At 42.4% G+C, this 18,944-nt stretch overlaps 1 protein-coding gene across 4 annotated transcripts in view; it reads right to left on the bottom strand.

The window, feature by feature from the left end:
- mthfsd (methenyltetrahydrofolate synthetase domain containing) overlaps positions 1–18,621 on the bottom strand; it is a 67,301-nt gene extending 48,680 nt beyond the window's left edge. For 3 of the 4 annotated variants that reach the window (XM_048546194.2, XM_048546193.2, XM_048546195.2), the window contains exons 1-2: positions 17,686–17,874; positions 9,394–9,497 (exon numbers count right to left, since the gene is read on the bottom strand). In XM_048546194.2, the coding sequence (XP_048402151.2) occupies positions 9,394–9,497; positions 17,686–17,713 (132 nt within the window). In that variant the 5' untranslated portion in view covers positions 17,714–17,874. Of the gene's footprint in view, positions 1–9,393; positions 9,498–17,685; positions 17,875–18,570 lie in introns of those variants that run through there. The other variant, XM_059651760.1, reaches the window with a different exon arrangement.
- Positions 18,622–18,944: the final 323 nt, after the last annotated feature.

The following is an 18,944-nucleotide window of genomic DNA, read 5'->3' as shown; positions in this document are numbered from 1 at the left end:
GAAATAATGCAAATTTAACTTCTGCCAAGTTTGACATGGATACTTTGTTTGAGTAGATCCACAATCACGCTTTCCTCGTCTGTGCATCACTGAGCCTGTAATGGTGCTTGCTGTATTAGTCATAATGTCTCATCGAAATTAACAAAAACCACTATAAGAGGAGACTGAAGAAACAAAATTTCGATGTAGATCATGTGAATTTAGGGAACATGGAAAACATTTAATTTCTTTCATATTCATGTTTAAGCCATTACATAAATTTGTTCAATGTCATGGAATCTCCTTTCGAGCACCTGATACAAGATAGACGCTGCCTTGTCCATAAAATATATAAAGACTGCACTTTCACTAAACTTCTGGTGAAGAAGAAGTGTCAGCACTTTTTCTATCCCTTCAGCTTTTGAAATGTCTTCTTTTTGTCAGGCTCTGACAGCTACAACATGAACAATTTTCTTTGAAATTAATTCTCAGCACGTGGGTGTCGCTGGGAGGGCTGGCATTTATTACCCATTCCTACTTTGCCAGTGAGGGAGGAGCTGGGCCACCTTCTTGAACTGCTGAAGCTTTGTTATTCTTTGCAGCGGCTCGATAACATCAAGTGGTTTACTTGGCCATTTCAGGGGGCAGCTAACAGTCAACCACATTAGTGCATAACTGAAGTAACAGATAGTTCAGAACGGATAATGACAGCAGGTTTCCTTCCCTAAAAGACGTTATTGAACCAGCTGGACTTTTATAATTACCTAATAACTTCATTGTCACTTCTGTCTTCACTGATACCAACTTTTAAAGTTGCCAGACTTTTAATATGACCCACTCGATTTGTATGAACTATACTGTGATCTCATCTTGAGTATATAAATAGGAGCAACAGTAGACCATCCGGCCCCTCAAGCCTGCTCTGCAATTCAACAAAGTCATTTCTAATCTGATTGTATTCTCAAATCCACCTTCCCACCTAACCCAATACCTTTTGACTCTTGTTGATCAAGTAGATATTTACTTCTGCCTAAAAAGTATTCAATGGCCCCGCCTCCACCACTCTCAAGAGAAGATGGATCCAAAGACTCACAACCGAGTGAGAGGAAAACAAAATCCCCCAAATCTCTGTCTTAAATGGGAGACTCCTTATTTTTAAATTGCATCCCAATATTTCATTCCCTCTCACGTGGGGAGATGTCCTTAAAACACCTACCTGTCAAGTCCTATTGAATCTGTATCAATGTGCTTGCCTGTCATACTTCTAAACTCCTAAGGATATAGGCCCAACCAGTCTGACTTTTCCTCAAAGCACAGCAGCCTCATCTCAGGTGTCAGCCACATGAACATTCTCTAAACTGCTTCTAATGCATTTACGTTCTTAAACATGGAGATCAAAATGGTACATCGTCCTCTGGATATGATGTCACCAACATTCTGCACAACAGTTGCAAAACATCCCTACTTTTTTATCCCATTCCTGTTGCAATAATCAACATTTCATTTATCTTTATAATCCCTTGTCTACCTGCATACTAAGCTTTGGGTGAGTCATGTACAAGTCTCTACATAATCTCAGAATTCTGCAGTTTCTCTTCATTTAAATAATATGTTGCTTTTCTAATATGACTGTTAAAGCGGCTCAGTTCATATTTTCCCACATTTTAAAATTCACTCATGGGATGCGTGCTTCACTCATTTATTGCCCAACTCTAATTGCTGACTCATTATGTTCTCTTCACAACTTACTTTCCTATCTAAGATAGGAAAATGTGAGGCTGGATGAACACAGCAGGCCCAGCAGCATCTCAGGAGCACAAAAGCTGACATTTCGGGCCTAGGCCCTTCATCATACTCTCCTATCTGTTTTGTTTTGATCAGTAAATTACATTCAATCCCTTCATCTGTCATTTACATTAGTTGTAAATAACTGGGGTTCCAACAGTGATCCCTGCGGCACAACATAAGTCATATCCCAAAAAAGACCCATTTATGTCCACTTTCTCCTTCCTATTAGCCAACCAATACTTTATCCATGCTAGTCTGTTACCCCTTACACCACAAGCTCTTATTTAGCATTGAAGCCTTTGATTTTACACTATGTCAAATGCCTTCTGGCCATCTAAGTGCAGTACTGATTCACTGTATCCATGTCGCTCATTCCTTAAAAAACTCTAATAAATCACTCAAACATGATTTCCCTTATACTGATCCATACCCTGTCTGATTGCATTAAGATTTCTTAAGTGCCTGATATAATGGATTCCACTACACCTCTATGACAGATGTTAGGGTAATTGACCTATGGCTTCCATTTTTTTGTCTTCCTCTTTTGTTAACCGAAGAGTCGTATTGTTATTTTCCAATTTGATTAGATCTGCTCAGAACCTAAAGAATTTTAGAAAATTCAGACCAATGCATCTGCAAACACAGCAGCCATTGGAATACCTTAGGATGAGTCCAAATGGACAGGGGCTTGTCAGATATTAATTCCAATAATGTTTTCAGCAGCAATTCCCTGGTGATTGTAATTATTTTAAGTTGGTCACTCCTTTTTATATTCTGATTCTGGGAAGATATTTGCATCATCTACAGTGAAGACAGATTGCACACATCCATTCAGTTTATCTTTGCATGTCCAGTATTAATTCCCCAGCCTCACTCTCTAGAAGACTTACTATTTTTATATTTAAATACCTATAGAAACTCTTATGATCTGTTTTTCTATTTCCAGCTAGCTTTCTCTCACCTGCCCATTCCCCACGCTTATCACACATTTAGTCAGTCTTTGCAGTTATGGAATCAGTTCAATCTTCGAGTCTACTACTCATTTTTGTGTAACCTGGTCCTTTTTCTTTCAGTTTGATATTAACTTTAATATCCTAAACTAGTTGCAAGAGGTATGTCCACCGATAGGAACAGATTCACCTCCTCTATATTTCCCTCACCGACCTAATCTTCCCTTAAGCAGAAGTCTCAGTTACGTGCACAGAATGGTCACATTGAAGTTATCATCCTTGGAACCATTATCATGAATGTTTTGCTGCACCCTCTCCGATGTCTTCACATCATTCCTAAAATGAGGTGCCATAGCTGGGTGCAGTGCTCTGGTTGAGATCAGTCCAGTGTTTCATACAGGTTTAACATAAGTCCCTGCTGAAGTAGTCCAGGATGCTAAATGCTTCATTGACTGCTCTCTCAACTTGTCCTGCTGCGTTCAATGATTTATGCACATGTACACCCAAGTTCCTTTGCTTCAACACCCTCTCTGAATTGTATCCTTTATCATAATCGTCTATATTTACCGACCAAAATGAGTCATTTCAGATATCTCTGCTTTACATTTCTTCAACCAAATTGGCTTGATGGTAGGAGACTGAGGATGGTGATGAAGGGTTTGTTTTTTGGACTGGAAAACTGTGACCAATGGTGCTCCACAAGGGTTGGTGCTGGGTCCACGGATGTTTGTCATTTATATCAACAACTTGGCTGAAAACTTAAAGGTATGGTTACTATGTTTGTAGATGACACCAAAATCTAAGATTGCAAAGGGATCTTGATCAATTGGGCCAATGGACTGAGGAGTAGTAGATGGAGTTTAAGAACAAAGAACAATACAGCACAGGAACAGCCCTATAGCCCTCTATGCCTGCACTGAAACGTTTTGCCTTTCCATACTAAAAGTGTCTTCACTTATAAAATCTGTATCCCTCTCTGCCCTTCCTATTCATTTATTCCTCCAGGTGTTTCTTGAATGCTGCTATTACATCTGCTTCAACCACCTCCTCTAGCGGCATGTTCCAGGCATTCCTTTGTGTGAAAAACTTGCCTCGTAGATCTCTTTTAAACTCTCCCCCCTCACCTTGAACCTGTGTCCCCTAGTAATTGACTCCTCCACCCTGGGATAAAACCTCATACTCTCCACTCTATACATGCCATTCACAATCTTATAAACTTCTGTGAGATCACAGCTCGACCTCCTGCATTCCAGACTATCCAAGCTTTCTTCATAGTCAATGTCCCTATACCAGTCAACATCCCGGTAAACTTTTCTGTGCCCTCTCCAAAGCATCCACATCCTTCTGGTGATCAGAACTGTATGCAATATTCTAAGTGTGGCATACCATAGGCCATTTTTGACTGCCTTATCTATCTGTGCTGCCATCTTCAGCGATCTGTGGACCTGCACACCCAGATCCCTCTGCATAGCAATGTTCCTAAGGGTTCTGCCATTCACTGTAATAATTTCTACTTATATGTGACCTTCCAAAATGCATCACCTCATATTTGTCTGCATTAAACTCCATCTGCCATTTATCTGCCCATGCCGCCAACTGATCTGAGATAATGAGAACTGCAGATGCTGGAGAATCTGAGATAACAAAGTGTGGAGCTGGATGAACACAGCAGGCCAAGCAGCATCTTCGGAGCACAAAAGCTGATGTTTCGGGCCTAGACCCTTCATCAGAAAAGGGGGATGGGGAGTGGGTTCTGAAATTAATAGGGAGAGAAGGGGAGGCAGATCGAAGATGGATAGAGGAGAAGAGAGGTGGAGAGGAGACAGACAGTTAAAGAGGTGGGGATGAAGCGTGTAGAGGTGAGTGTAGGTGGGGAGGTAGGGAGGGGATAGGTCAGTCCGGGGAGGATGGACAGGTCAAGGGGGCGGGACGAGGTTAGTAGGTAGGAAATGGAGGTGCAGCTTGAGGTGGGAGGAGCGGATAGGTGAGAGGAAGAACAGGTTAGGGAGGTGGGGATGACCTGGGCTGGTTTTGGGATGCAGTGGGAAGAGGGGGGATTTTGAAGCTTGTGGAATCCACATTGATACCATTGGGCTGCAGGGTTCTCAAGCGGAATATGAGTTTTGATCTTCGATCTGATGAAGGGTCTCGGCCCAAAACGTCAGCTTTTGCTCTCCTAAGATGCTGCTTGGCCTGCTGTGTTCATCCAGCTCCACACTTTGTTACCTCCACGTGATCCACACCCTCCGACATTCCTCCTCACTATCTGCAACACCAATCTTTGTATTGTCCGCAAACCTACTAATTAGACCAGCTATATTTTCCTCCAGATCTGTATGAAGACCACGAACAGCAGAGTCCCAACACTGATCCCTGTGGGACACCACCAGTCACAGCCCTCCATTCCGAAAAGCATCTTTCCACTGCTATCCTCGATTTCCATTGACTAAGCCAGTTCTGTATCCATCTTGAAGGCTCACCCCCGATATAATATGACTTTACCTTTTGCACCAGCCTGCCATGAGGGACCTTGTCAAAGGCTTTACTGAACTTAATGCAGACAATGTCAACTGCTTCTCCGTCAATCATCTTTTCCACTTCCTCAAAAGACTTGATCAAGTTAGTGAGGCGCTGTCTCCACATGCTCTTTATTGCTAATAAGTCAATTTACTTCTAAATGCGTACAGATCTGTCCCTGAAAATTTTTTCCAATAATTTTCCTATCAACGACATGAGTACACAGGCCTGTAATTTCCAGGATTATCCCTGCTACCTTTCTTAAACAATGGGACAACATTGGCTAATCTCCAGTGTTCTAGGACTTCACCTGGGGCCAAAGAGGATACCAAGACGCCTGTCAATGCTCCAGCAATTTATTCTTGTCTCCTTCAAATTCTGTGATAGATCCCATCACGACCTGGGGACTAAATACTTTTTAATCGCAACTTGGCTTAGAGGTTCCCCGAGAACATCCTCCACCAATTCCTTCTCTTTGGTAAATATTGACACAAAGTATTCATTTAAGAGCTCACCCACCTCCTCTGGCTCCACACACAAATTCCCTCTTTGGTCCTTGAGTGGGCCAACCCTTTCCCTGGCTGCCCTCTTGCTTTTTACATATGTACAAGAAGCCTTAGAATTCTCCTTAATCCTGTTTGCTAATATACTTCTCATGAACCCTTCTTGCTATTCTAGTTCCTTGTTTAAGTTCTTACATACTTCAAAGGTTTTGCTCATTCCCACCCTCCAAGATCTTATGTACACTTCCCTTTTCTTTTTGACCAAGGTCATAACAATCCCTGGTCATCCAAGATTCATGTAACTTGCCATACCTTGATTCTCGCAGGAACATACGATCCCTGAACTCTTATCAACTTCCGTTTGAAGACCTCCCACATGCCCAATGTGGATTTACTCTCGATCAGCCATCTCAAAACAATATTCTCCAGTTCCTGCCTAATATTGTTGCAGAGCATCTTCCCCTAATTTAACACCTTCACACAAGGACTGCTGTTACCCTGATCCAAGTATATCTTGAAACTCACAGTATTATGGTCACTACTCCCAAAATGCAACCCACTGAAAGTTCACTCACTTGGCTGGTTTGGATTAACTTGGATAAATGCTAGGTATTGCATTTGGTAAAAAGAACAAGGGAAGGACTGAGACAGTTAATGGTAGGGCCCTGAGTCGTGCTGTCGAATAGAGAGACATGGTGGTGGTGGGAGGAAACAGTACATGGCCCTTTGAATGCTGCATCACAGTAGACAGGGTGGTTAAGCATGCTTGACTTCATTGCTCAGACCATGGAGCAGAGGATTTGGAACGTCACGTTGAGGTTATATGTAGGATGTTGGTGAGGCTACTTTTGGAGTTCTGTTCTGGTCACCTGCTATAGGAAGGATATTATTAATTGGAGAGCGTTCAGAAATGATTTTCAAGGATGTTGCCAGGAATGGAGTGTAGAGTGTCTCAGTTGTAGGGAGAAGCTGGATAGTCTGAGACCTCTTTCCCTGGAGTGTAGAAGTTTGAGGGGTGACCTTATAGAGATTTATAAAATCACAAGGGGTATAGTTAAAGGTGGATGGCAAAGGTCTTTTCTCTAAGGTGGAGGAGTTCAAAAGTATGGGGCACATTTTAAGGTTAGAGGAGAATGATTTAAAACAGACCTGAGGGGCAATTTTTTCACATAGAGGGAATGAACTGCAGGGTGAATTGGTAGATGCAGGTACAGTTGCAACATTTAAACAGATACATGAATAAGAAAGATTTATCGGGATATAGACCAAATGCAGACAAGTGAGACTCGTTTAGTTCGGGAAACTTGGTCAGCATGGACGAGTTGGACTGAAGGGTCTGCTTCCATATTGTATAATTCCATACCACTTGCCCACCCATTCCACAAGTCTAAATTTTACTTGAGGTTCTATACAATACTCCTCATGGTTTATACTATCAAGTTTCATATCAAGCACACATTTTGAAACTGTGCCCTGGTCTAATTCATGAATGTACATAGGGAAGGGCAGCAGTCCTTACGCTGACACCTGGGCAACTCCACCATAAACCTTCCTCCATTACGAAGAACAACAGTGTAACTTTTCCTGCTGATTTTGTATCCATTTGGCAACTATCCATTGTATTCCACAAACACTGTCTTAGCTCACAAATCCATTTTGTGGCACATCATTAAAGTCTTTCTGAAGTTGTCACATCACATCATAAGCATTATGTCATTGAGCCTCTCTTTTCCCCATCAAATGTCTCGAGCAAGTTAAACAAACATGACTTTCAATTAAATCCATGCTGGCTTTGCTTAGCGGACCTATAATTTGCCAAGTGACTACTTATTTTTCCTGCAATTATCATTCAATATTCAATGGACGTGACTGTGATTTCACCATAGGCTGGAAAACATGAGAGGCCTGTGTCACCTCTTTTAGTGAAGGCCCAAGATGTTTAAGTGCAAGTTACGCATCTAACAATAGGGGGAGAGATCTTTGTGGGCCCCTACTTCTTGCTTGGTCATTCATTTGCTGGCGGGATCACTGGTTAGCTCTGCACTAATTGCCTATCTCTAAACGGTCATTGAGAAGATGATGGTGAGCATTCTTGAACATCTGTAGTGTATGTGGTATAGGTACACAACAGTGCGGTTGTGGAGCAAGTTCCTGGATTTTGACCAAGTGATAAATCAAGAAGTGGTAGTACAATTCTGTCAGGACAGTGTGCAGCCAGGAGGGGAAATTGGTACTGCAGTGCATTTGCCCTTGCCCATTTAGGTGGTGAGATCGTGGGTTTGAAAGTTACTACCAATATAGCCTGGTGAGTTCTGAGGTACATCTTATTGATGGCACACACTGCTGCCATTGTGTATCAGTACTGAAGGGAGTGAAAATGTTAAGGTCTGGATGAAATGCCATTCAAGTGAGCTGCTTTGTCTCAGATGATGTTGAGCTGCTTGGGTGCTGCTGAAGCGCACTCGCTCAAATGAAGGGTATCCTATCACACTCCTTGTAGAATGACAGATATGGGTGGTCAGGAGTTGAGTTACTTGTAGCAGAATTCCTAGCCTCATACCAGCTCTTGTAGGCACAGTGATTCTATATCGGATGCAGTTCAATTTCTCGTCATTGGTGACTTCCAAGATGTTGAAAATACCAGGTCCTTTGATCAAGCACCAAGAGCCTTTCATGTTCCCCCTTCACCCAATTCACAATGGAGGAGAGCATTAAATTCGGCTTCCCTACCACCAGGGTTAAAATGACCTCTCTACAGTTTCTGGGCTGGATTTTACCACCTCTATTTTGTAATATTTTCAAATCTCCAGTTCTCTGGTACAACCACTGAATTAATTACCAGTTGGAAAATGATGGCCATTCCCGCTACAATTTCACTTTCGCTTCCTTCCGTATCCTTGGTGCATTTCGTCTAGTCCTTTTTTTAAAATTAACTTTAAGTAAACAGCCGATTCAACAAGGCCTCCTTATCAATTTTATTCCTTCCAGTACCTGGTATTAAGTCATTAAGAAGACCTGACATGAAAATTAAATCAAAAAGCATTGGAATGATTTGGCAAATAATTATTGTATAGAACAGTAGAATGGGGGGGGGGGGGTGGTGTTAAAAATAAAGAACGGGGCAGAATGGATAGCTTCAATTATTCACAGCTTTAAATAAGAAGTAGTCAGTTAGAATGTAAAAGTCAACTAAAAATTATATCAACTAATAGTTCTGTTAGGTGCAATAGACTTCCTTGTACCACAAACATCCTTTAGGAAAGGAAACTGTCATCCTTACCTTGTCTGGCCTACATGTGAAGCCAGATACAAAGTAATGTGGCTGACTCTTAACTGCCCTCTGGGTTGTTAGGGATGGGTAATAAATGCTGGTCCAGCCAGTGATACCCTCATCTAATGAGTGAATTTAAACAAGTCCAAGAACTCAACTGAATGGATGAACTTAAAATCTTTACTTTCATCTACCAACTAAACTGCACGTTATTCCAGAGGACATTAAATGACAAATATGAGCTTAGTTTTCTAAAATTCATGAAAACAACAAGCAAGGTTTTGTAACGATTTGCCTAGAATGAATCTGACATGAGAACTTGAAACTTAACAGACAAATAAGAGTTATTAAATGTAAAGCTGGCAAGACTTCAAAGTGGTTTTACCTTGAAATTAGGAATTCTGTGATGAACGGGTCTTGGGAAGTTTGCCAAATTGTTTGCTTCCATATAATCCCAAACTTTCTGGCGAATGTCCCACTTAGAGACACCTAGAAAAAAAAATTTTGAAGACTTTCCGGTCCGAGAAATCATTTCAGAAATAATATAACTGTCTTGTCTTTGTCGCTGTTAGAAACAAAGTAGTTCACAATCATGACACTCAGAATTTACATACCATTACTCAGAGAGGAGGCAGAATGTAAATGTGTGATGCAGGTGAACAATACAGTTTTTACTGCTGCTTCATAATCTGCTGCACTTTAGTAGATGTAAATTTGATTGTTTGCACTTAATCTTGAAAAGTTCATTTTATTCAATTATTAACAAGAAAATTAGACATTGACCAGGATGGCTTTCTTAAACATTTTCTGCTTATCACAACCTTTCAAAGTATAACTTCAATTAAAATCAAAATGAAACTTTTTTTGTACTTACACCCACGGATTGCTACTCTGCAGATGATAATCATTTTTTAACGCAATGTTTGGCTCACTGAACTATTTCCCAGCATCATTTCACCCAGTTGATTTCCAAGTATAATCTTTTCTTCTCTTCCATCACATATTTTATATGAACCTAAAAGTCTGGTGAATTTGCAGTGAAAGGCTGCAAACTATTTCCAGAATTTTTTTGGACGTTCATAATCCAGAACAATTTCTAGGAGCTCCATTCTCACGCACAATATTATGATCTAAATCCCATGACTGAATGCAAGTCCATTGCATTCATTATGTACAGGGTGTGCTATGCAAAGATATCAGAGGCAGAAAGCTCGACATCTCATTACTTGCATTTACAAACATAATAAACACTCCAAGTAACATCAAATCAACATAGCATCATCCGTCAACATGTCTAACTCACACTTTTTAATTATTACCTGCAAGTGAGAACCTTGAAAACAGAATATTTTATTCTTCTTGATTGGTATTTATTGAAATCAGAATATTAACTATATTATGTTGTTCGATAATTATTGGATGTCTTTCCAATACTGTAAGCGTTCAGATTTTTCATTTGTTAAATCTGCAAGTTCTGTCTTACTTGCCTTGTGAAGATTTCTTGGTTTGTCCATATATTTTAATTGATATAAATCATTAATTTCCTGCTTTCTCTCAGCTCTGTTCAAATTTGTTCAAGCAAGACTTACTGCGCCAATTGGTCAAACAGATTTTAAGTAAAAAGCATATAATAGGAATGCCTACTGCAACATGCAGTCACAATCCCTCAACTTGAGTAATGTTCTGTTGAGCCAATGCTTTAAATAATCATCAACATTCAACACTTTTATTGTATAAACATTGTAAAATATTGGAAATATTGTGCAATGGAACATTTGTATGAGAGAAAAATGACAGAACAAATGAGTTGGGTAACTTTAAAAAGTCCACATGATATGGACTCTCATAATGTATGACAACTTTAACAATTTAAACAAAAAACAATTCTGAAACATGATCCATTGATAAGTATATTAACATTTTTTTCCAAATAAAAATATCCCAAATGTGCAGCGTTCTTAAAGATTCTGACCAATGTTCTGCTCTGATATTTGCTTTCCTTTGTGACTGGCATGGATTTCAAATTATGTGCTGCTCAGTAAAATTTGTCAAGGCTCATGTCTGTGAATTTTCATGTCGAATGGCAAAATATCTGTAAATCAGGCAGCTTGCAAAACTCTTATACCAGTACAAGTTAACACACTAATACACCTTCTCAGGTTGTATTTCTCCCACCAGCTGAATTCACTATCTTTTCAAGGTTTTCTGGCAGAGATGCAGGGTCAGATCCTGCTACTTCAATGTGTGGGGAACTCAGTGTTGCCCCTCAATAGTTGTCCAGGGGCACACAGCAGAAGCTGTTTCACCCAACACTTTTGGCAGATGCATGTACTTTGATACCAGGAACTTTGCAACACAACATGAAATATGCTTCTAACTGAACAGATTAAAATTCCGCAACACATCCCTCACACCCCGCCCCCGCCACAACTGCCCCCAGAGGATCCCCCTCGTTCTCACATACCACCCCACCAACCTCCGGATACATGTATCATCCTCTGACACTTCCGCCATCTACAATCCGACCCCACCACCCAAGACATTTTTCCATCCCCACCTTTGTCTGCTTTCCGGAGAGACCACTCTCTCCGCGACTCCCTTGTCCGCTCCACACTCCCCTCCAACCCCACCACACCCGGCACTTTCCCCTGTAACCACAGGAAGTGCTACACTTGCCCCCACACCTCCTCCCTCACCCCTATCCCAGGCCCCAAGATGACCTTCCATATCAAGCAGATGTTCACCTGCACATCTGCCAATGTGGTATATTGTATCCATTGCACCCAGTGTGGCTTCCTCTACATTGGGGAAACCAAGCGGAAGCTTGGGGACCGCTTTGCAGAACACCTCAGCTCGGTTCGCAACAAACAACTGCACCTCCCAGTCGTGAACCATTTCAACTCCCCCTCCCATTCGTCAGACAACATGTCCATCATGGGCCTCCTGCAGTGCCACAACGATGCCACCCGAAGGTTGCAGGAACAGCAACTCATATTCCGCTTGGGAACCCTACAGCCCAATGGTATCAATGTGGACTTCACAAGCTTCAAAATCTCCCCTCCCCCACTGCATCACAAAACCAGCCCAGTTCGTCCCCTCCCCCCACTGCATCCCAAAACCAGCCCAGCCTGTCTCTGCTTCCCTAACCTGTTCTTCCTCTCACCCATCCCTTCCTCGCACCTCAAGCTGCACCTCCATTTCCTACCTACCACCTCATCCTACCTCCTTGACCTGTCCATCTTCCCTGGATTGACCTATCCCCTCCCTACCTCACCTATACTCTCCTCTCTACCCAGATTCTTTTCTCTCCATCTTCAGTCCACCTCGCCCTCTCTCCCTATTTATTCCAGTTCCCTCTCCCCATCCCCGTCTCTGACGAAGGGTCTCGGCCCGAAATGTCAGCTTTGTGCTCCTGAGATGCTGCTTGGCCTGCTGTGCTCATCCAACTCCACACTTTGTTATCTTAGATTAAAATATGCTGTTTTGTTTGTAATTTTGATCTCCATTAAAGGTATTTTGATAATGCAACTTTATGAAGAGGAGAAGTAGGAGGTCCATAGGGCTGCTCTCTCGTCAGAGAGAGAGAGAGAGAGAGAGAGAGAGAGAGAGAGAGAGAGAGAGAGAGAGAGAGAGAGAGAGAGAGAGAGAGAAAGACAGACAGACAGACAACAGGTGGCGAATTTAATCTGAGGGTCACATGCCTCAGGAGACACGTGAGATTAAGAGAGAGAGTCCTTCACGGCATCTTCAGCCAGTGTAGGAATAGAACCCACACTGCTGGTGTCACTCTGCATTGCAAACAAGTTGTCCAAGCCTCTGAGCTAACCAACCCCCATCCATGTATTGTAAATTTGTGAGTAATACCATGCAAGATCCACTACTCCCAAAGATGGAGAGATTGGGCATGACAGTATGATTTGAACTCATTCCAGATCACATCTATAAATTGCACACTTCTCTCATCAGTTTAATCCTTAGGTTAATTTTAAAAACAGACATGCATTCAGCACCAGTGGCTTAAAGAAGACAAACCATCTGTATAAACCATGAATAAGGTATACTACCTATGATTAGTAGAGTTAGTTTGCATGAAATGACTCATCTCCCATTAGGTCTCTTTCTGCAGGTACAGGACAGATGCAAAAATAAAGATTATTTTGAGCTATTTATCAGCGGGATTTACAAAGTGCACTGGGTTACTGCCTGGCTACCAACAGCCGTCTTTTTCAGATTTAAGCTCGACAAGTGAAGGTATAAGGTTTCAAAACTATCACCCAGATGTTGCGTAGGAAAATAGTAACAGAAAGTTTTGAAAAAACTATCGAGGAGCTCACAGTTCAGAACTGTCTTCCAATTCCTTTTATCAAACAGAATTGCATCATCGAGGCCATTCAGCCCAATACTTTGAGAGAACTATCTAATTAGTCCCACGTACTTTTGTCCATTTTCAATTGTTCATCTGATTCACATTTGACAATTATTGTTGAATATGCTTACACTATCCTTACAGACAGTTGATGTCCTGCTCACAGCAACTCAGTACAAATCAGAAAGTTATTATTTCTCCTCTGGTTCTTTTGTTAATTGCCTTCAGTCCCTGTCCTTGCTTTACTTACCCTGCTACCGCTGGAAATAATTTTTCCTCATTTACGACATCAAAACCATCATCATTTTAAAACCCTTTTCAATTTTTCCATAAACCTTCCCAGGTCCACAGCAAAATCTTCTCTTGACTCTGCGCATAATTAATCAACACAATACAGCACAGCACAGCACAGGAACATGCCCTTCAGCCCATCAAGGCTGCGCGGATTCTAATCCTTATTTAGACCTGCTAAATATCCCATGTGTGATTTCTATCCCACTGTTCACCTCCCGATCATGTGTCTGTCAAGTTACGCCTTAAACGTTACTAATGTGCCTGCTTCCACCACCTTTACTGTGCATTCCAAGCACTCACCACCCTTTATGTGGAAAGCTTTCCATGCACTTCTCCCCTAAACCTACACCTCTCACCTTGAACTTGTACCCTCTTATAGTTGACCTTTCCATCCTGGGAAAAAGCCTCTGACTATCCATCCCATAAGTAAAGTGATGGAAGGTACCATCAACAGTGCTATCAAGCAGCACCTGCTCAGCAATAACCTACTAAGTGATGCCCAGTTTGGGTTCTGCCTGCTCCTGATCTCATTAAAGCCTTGGTTCAAACATGGACAAAAGAGCCGGGTTCCAGAGGTGAGGTGAAGATGTCAGGCCTTGGCATCGAGGCTATGTTCGACTGAATGTGGCATCAAGGACTCCCAGCAAAGCTTGAATCAATGGGTTTGGGGGTGGTGCGGGGGAACTTTCCAGTGGTTAGACTCAGACCTGACATATAGGAAGATGGTCACTGTTGTTGGAGATCAATCATCTCAGCTCCAGGATACATTTGCAGGAGATTCTCAGGGTAGTGTCCTCAGTCCAACTAGGAAATTCTGAGCAAGGGTCACTGGACCCAAAATGTTAACTCTGATTTTTTCTTCACAGATACTGCCAGACCTGTTGAGCTTTTCCGGCAACTTTTGTTTTTGTTCTTGCTACTAATGTGATCACTGCAGCTTGCAACAGGAACTGTCAACTCCCATGTCATACAGCTACAACACATCACCTGCCCAGCCATTTCGATTGAATTGCTTAGTTAATTATATTTGCAACTCCTCAGACACTGAAGCAGCCTGTGTCTAAACGAAACAAGATCTGGACAGTATTCAGGCTTGGGCTGACAAGTAACATATGCACCAAACAAATGCCAGGCCAAAACCTCCACCAATAAGAGACAATCTAGCCACTGCTCTTTAATAATCAATGGTGTTACCAACACTGAATCCTGCACTATCAGCATCCTGGAAGTCATCATTGATCATAAACTCAAGTGGGCTCACCACATAAATGCATTGGCTAGACGAGCAGGTTGGAGAAATACTGCAGCAAGTAACTCACTTCCTGACTCGCCAAAGCCTATCCACCATCTACAAGGTACAAGTCAGGAGTGTGGTGGAACATTCCCCACTTGCCTGGATGAGTGCAGCCCTAACAACACTCAAGAAGCTTGACACAATCCAGGACAAAGCAGCCAGCTTGATTAGTACTGCATCCACAAGCATCTACCTCCACCACCACTGATGCTCAGTAGCAGCAGTGTGTACTATCTACAAGATGCACTGCAGAAATACACCAAAGATCCTCAGACAGCACCTTCCAAACCCAAAACCACTTCCATCTAGAAGGACAAGGGCAGCTGACATTTGGGAACACCACCACCTTCAAGTTCCGCTCTAAGTTACTCACTATCTTGACTTGGAAATATATCACCATACCTTCCCTGTCACTGGGTCAAAATCCTGGAATTCCCTCCCTAGTGGCATTGTGGGTCAATCAACAACACGTGGACTGCAGCAGTTCGAGAAAGCAGGTCATCACCACCCTCTCAGGGGCTACTATGGATGGGCATTAAATGCTGGCCAGCCAGCGATGCCTATATCCCACAAAATGAATTAATTAAATAAAGGAAAATAAAATTACCTCCAATAATTTTGTAGACCTTTATCAAGTCACCTCTCAGCCTACTTCTTTCTAGTGAAAACAATCTGAGTTTATCCAACGTCTGCTCACAACTACAACCCTCCAGACAAGGTAACATCCTGGTAAATTTTCTCTGTATGTTTTCCAAAGCATCCACATGCTTCTGTTGGTGTGGCAACCGGAACTGCATGCAATACTCCAAATCTGGCCTGACTGAAATAATGTGCAGCTGGAATATAACTTGCCAACCCTTACATTTGATGCCCTGGTCAATGAAGGTAAGTATGCTCCACACATAACCTCCTTCCTTTATCCATGAGTGGGCCTACAAGTTACTCCAACATCAGTAATGCAGAAGACAGCAGTCTAGAATGAGCATGTGAAGAGTGCGATCTTAGACACCAGAGAGTTGTAATCGATAAACTACTGCTACTGATGCAAAGAAAGAAGCGTTGCAGCACAGAAAGGGGCTGAAGAGCCTAACTTTGTGGTAGCGAACAAACAATGTCAGGGACAGTGTTCGCCCACAGCCTGAAATACTCCAGACTGGTGTCTCGGTATGCAGCAAGCAGGTTTGGCTTCAAACACAAGACAAAGCATTAACTTCAAGAATGGCACACTAAACAGGGCATGCTTCATTAAACTTCATTAAGAATGAAGAATTCAGGGGAGGATGTGCAGAAAAATAGAATGACATTAAGATTTTTACTGGCAGAGTTCAAAAGAAAGCAAAGCAAACTTTAGAAGTTTAATTGGACCAAAATTATTGCAAGAAAAGTTAAAAGTATTTGAAGGAATTTGATGTAGTTACAAACAAAACTTCAGTTTTGACCAGCGATTGTAAAGAATCATCTCCCACATAATTGGCACTTTTCCAGTTAAGTTTTAAAAACATTTTAAAATGTATAATCTATTTTAGATTGAGTCTCCATGGTCTTTATTCCTGTTTAAAAAAAAATCACCTGAAGGAACCTGGATAAACCCCCAGAGAAAAATAATGAAGGTGTACAGCTGGATGAACACAGCAGGCCAAGCAGCATCAGAGGAGCAGGAAAGCTGACGTTTCAGGTCTAGACCCAATTTCTGAAGAAAGGTCTAGACCCAAAATGTCATCTTTCGTGCTCCTCTGATGATGCTTGGCCTGCTGTGTTCATCCAGCTCTACACCTTGTTGGCTCAGATTCTCCGGCACTGGCAGTTCCCACCATCTCTGCAAAAATAATGAAGGGGCAGGTTTTCACTAAATGCGCCAGTACACAAGAACACTGCAGTATCTGGAATAGACCCCAGAGCCTTGTAAGCTTCCTCCACCATTATATACAATCATGACAGATTTTCTACCTTGAGTTCACCTTCTTCTTCACACCTTATACCCCCTTCCTTTCCTGGGAGCAAAAAGAAATCTGTCTATCCCAGCCCAAGTTATATTCAATGATGCAGCATCCACAACTATCTAGGATAAATAATTCCAAAGACCAAAATGTTTCTGAATAAATCCCCATCCACACGTCCCCTCACTCATTCTTTCCCCTTCTCCTACCACTCCCTGTCCAGTGCTTTCTCAAAACCACACTCCCTTCCCCACGCCCCTCTCTTGTGTCCTAACCTACTCCACTCTTCCCCTTCATCCCTACACCATAACCCTACAACCCCTGCATCCCACATCCCCTTCTCTCCCCTCCTCCAACATCCCTTTGTCAGCCCCATTCTCACCCCTCCCCCACAAAGCCTTCTTCCCCTTTTCCTCAACCCCTCCCTCTGTATTCTCTTCTCTCACCCCCTTCCCCTCCTCCCCACACAACCCCACTAAAACTGGGTTAATAACACTAAACAATGCAATTGTATTTCTTGGATTGGGGTATTGGAGAGCCACAGCTGGCAGCTAGGCAAAAATGTACAGGCATGTAACCCGAACCTTCACCATCCCACTTGCTTAAATGCCTCTACCACTAAAATCGCCCCAGGAGTAGCAGAGAATTAAATTCCTATTTAGGAGACCAGAGATCTGCTCGGGATTATATCAGTTAAGTACATCACAACATTCTTTCAAAGGAGTATAATTTAATGGCCATACGTGTCGGCATAAATTTAAAACATTGTTGAAGTACCAACCCTACCAGGCTTTAATTCGATTGCAGGCTCCATGTTTTTATCCCCTGAACTACTTCATATTAAGCATGTGCCAACAGAAGTAATGCGGCTGTGAACTGGGATTTGCTTCCGACTACAAGAAAGCGAATGTACAAAGTAGCCGAGGAACGTCACAATTCGCGACGTAAGAGGTGAAGTGTAGCAATTATTAGTTCCACGGTCTCCCTCCCCTCCCCCAAGCGGACGACACGTGTCCCCGCACTCACTTTAGAAACTGCAGACAGAAGTCGTCGCAGTTTCCGCATTTTCTTTGCGAGGCAAAAGAAGCCGAAACTGCGAATCGCTTTTAGAGTGCTGGATACACACGTCCACGAAACCCTCTCGACTGCTTCTGGGTTTTGCAACGCCTGCCGACATCTGTAGGTTGCCCCACATGTGCCTTTTACTGTTTCATGAATCAGCGAGACTTCACGCTAGGGCAAACCAGCAAGAGCTGTTTACAAATAATAATTTTTTAAAAAATCCTTGGCCATTCCAGCAATGCTGGCAATGGAGCCAATACTGAATGCATGCAGATTTAAGATGACAAGGTGTAGAGCTGGATAAACACAGCAGTCCAAGCAGCATCAGAGGAGCAGGATGGCTGACGTTTCGGGCCCCAGACCCTTCTTCAGAAATGAATTTAATTTGCCAGCTCTGTTCTGTGTTTTTCTGGAGGTTTGTGCGATTGGATTTTCTAGCCAAGGGCAAATAGATTGCGCTCACTTGATCTCAAAGAAGGCTATCCAAGTGTACTCATTGACACTTGCAAGCAGTGTGTGCCCACACCTCCCCCATGCCAATTTAAGTCTATCACAATTCAAAAGAGTCTCCTGGCATGCAGCATTAGTGAAGCCAGTAATCCTACTCACAATTAATGTCATAAAACTTCCAACAACAGGTGGGAGTGCTCGAGCAGTTGTGTGGGGACATCCAGCAGTAGGTGGCGATGGTGAGGGAAGGTGCTGAGTGGGTGGAGCTGGAACAGTTATGCCGAGACTTTCTGCAGCAGGGAGCGGGAAGGAGGGGTGATGGAGCATTCTGTTTGTGGTAAAAGGGCGTGTTTGGGGAAGGAAGGCTCATGGGAATAAGGAATGTTGAGACAAATGAGTCTTCAATCCACTTCCTTCTATGGAAATAATTCCTCATTTGAACATAATTCCTCCTAAGGTTTGTCATGACCTGATGATAGTGGAATAAAGAATTCCCATTTCATGATCTTTCGGCCGTCTGTGTGTTCACATTT

This window comes from Stegostoma tigrinum, chromosome 16 (genome assembly GCF_030684315.1).
Source record: "Stegostoma tigrinum isolate sSteTig4 chromosome 16, sSteTig4.hap1, whole genome shotgun sequence".
Lineage (NCBI taxonomy): Eukaryota > Metazoa > Chordata > Chondrichthyes > Orectolobiformes > Stegostomatidae > Stegostoma > Stegostoma tigrinum.
This window is presented reverse-complemented; position numbering and strand designations above follow the sequence as displayed.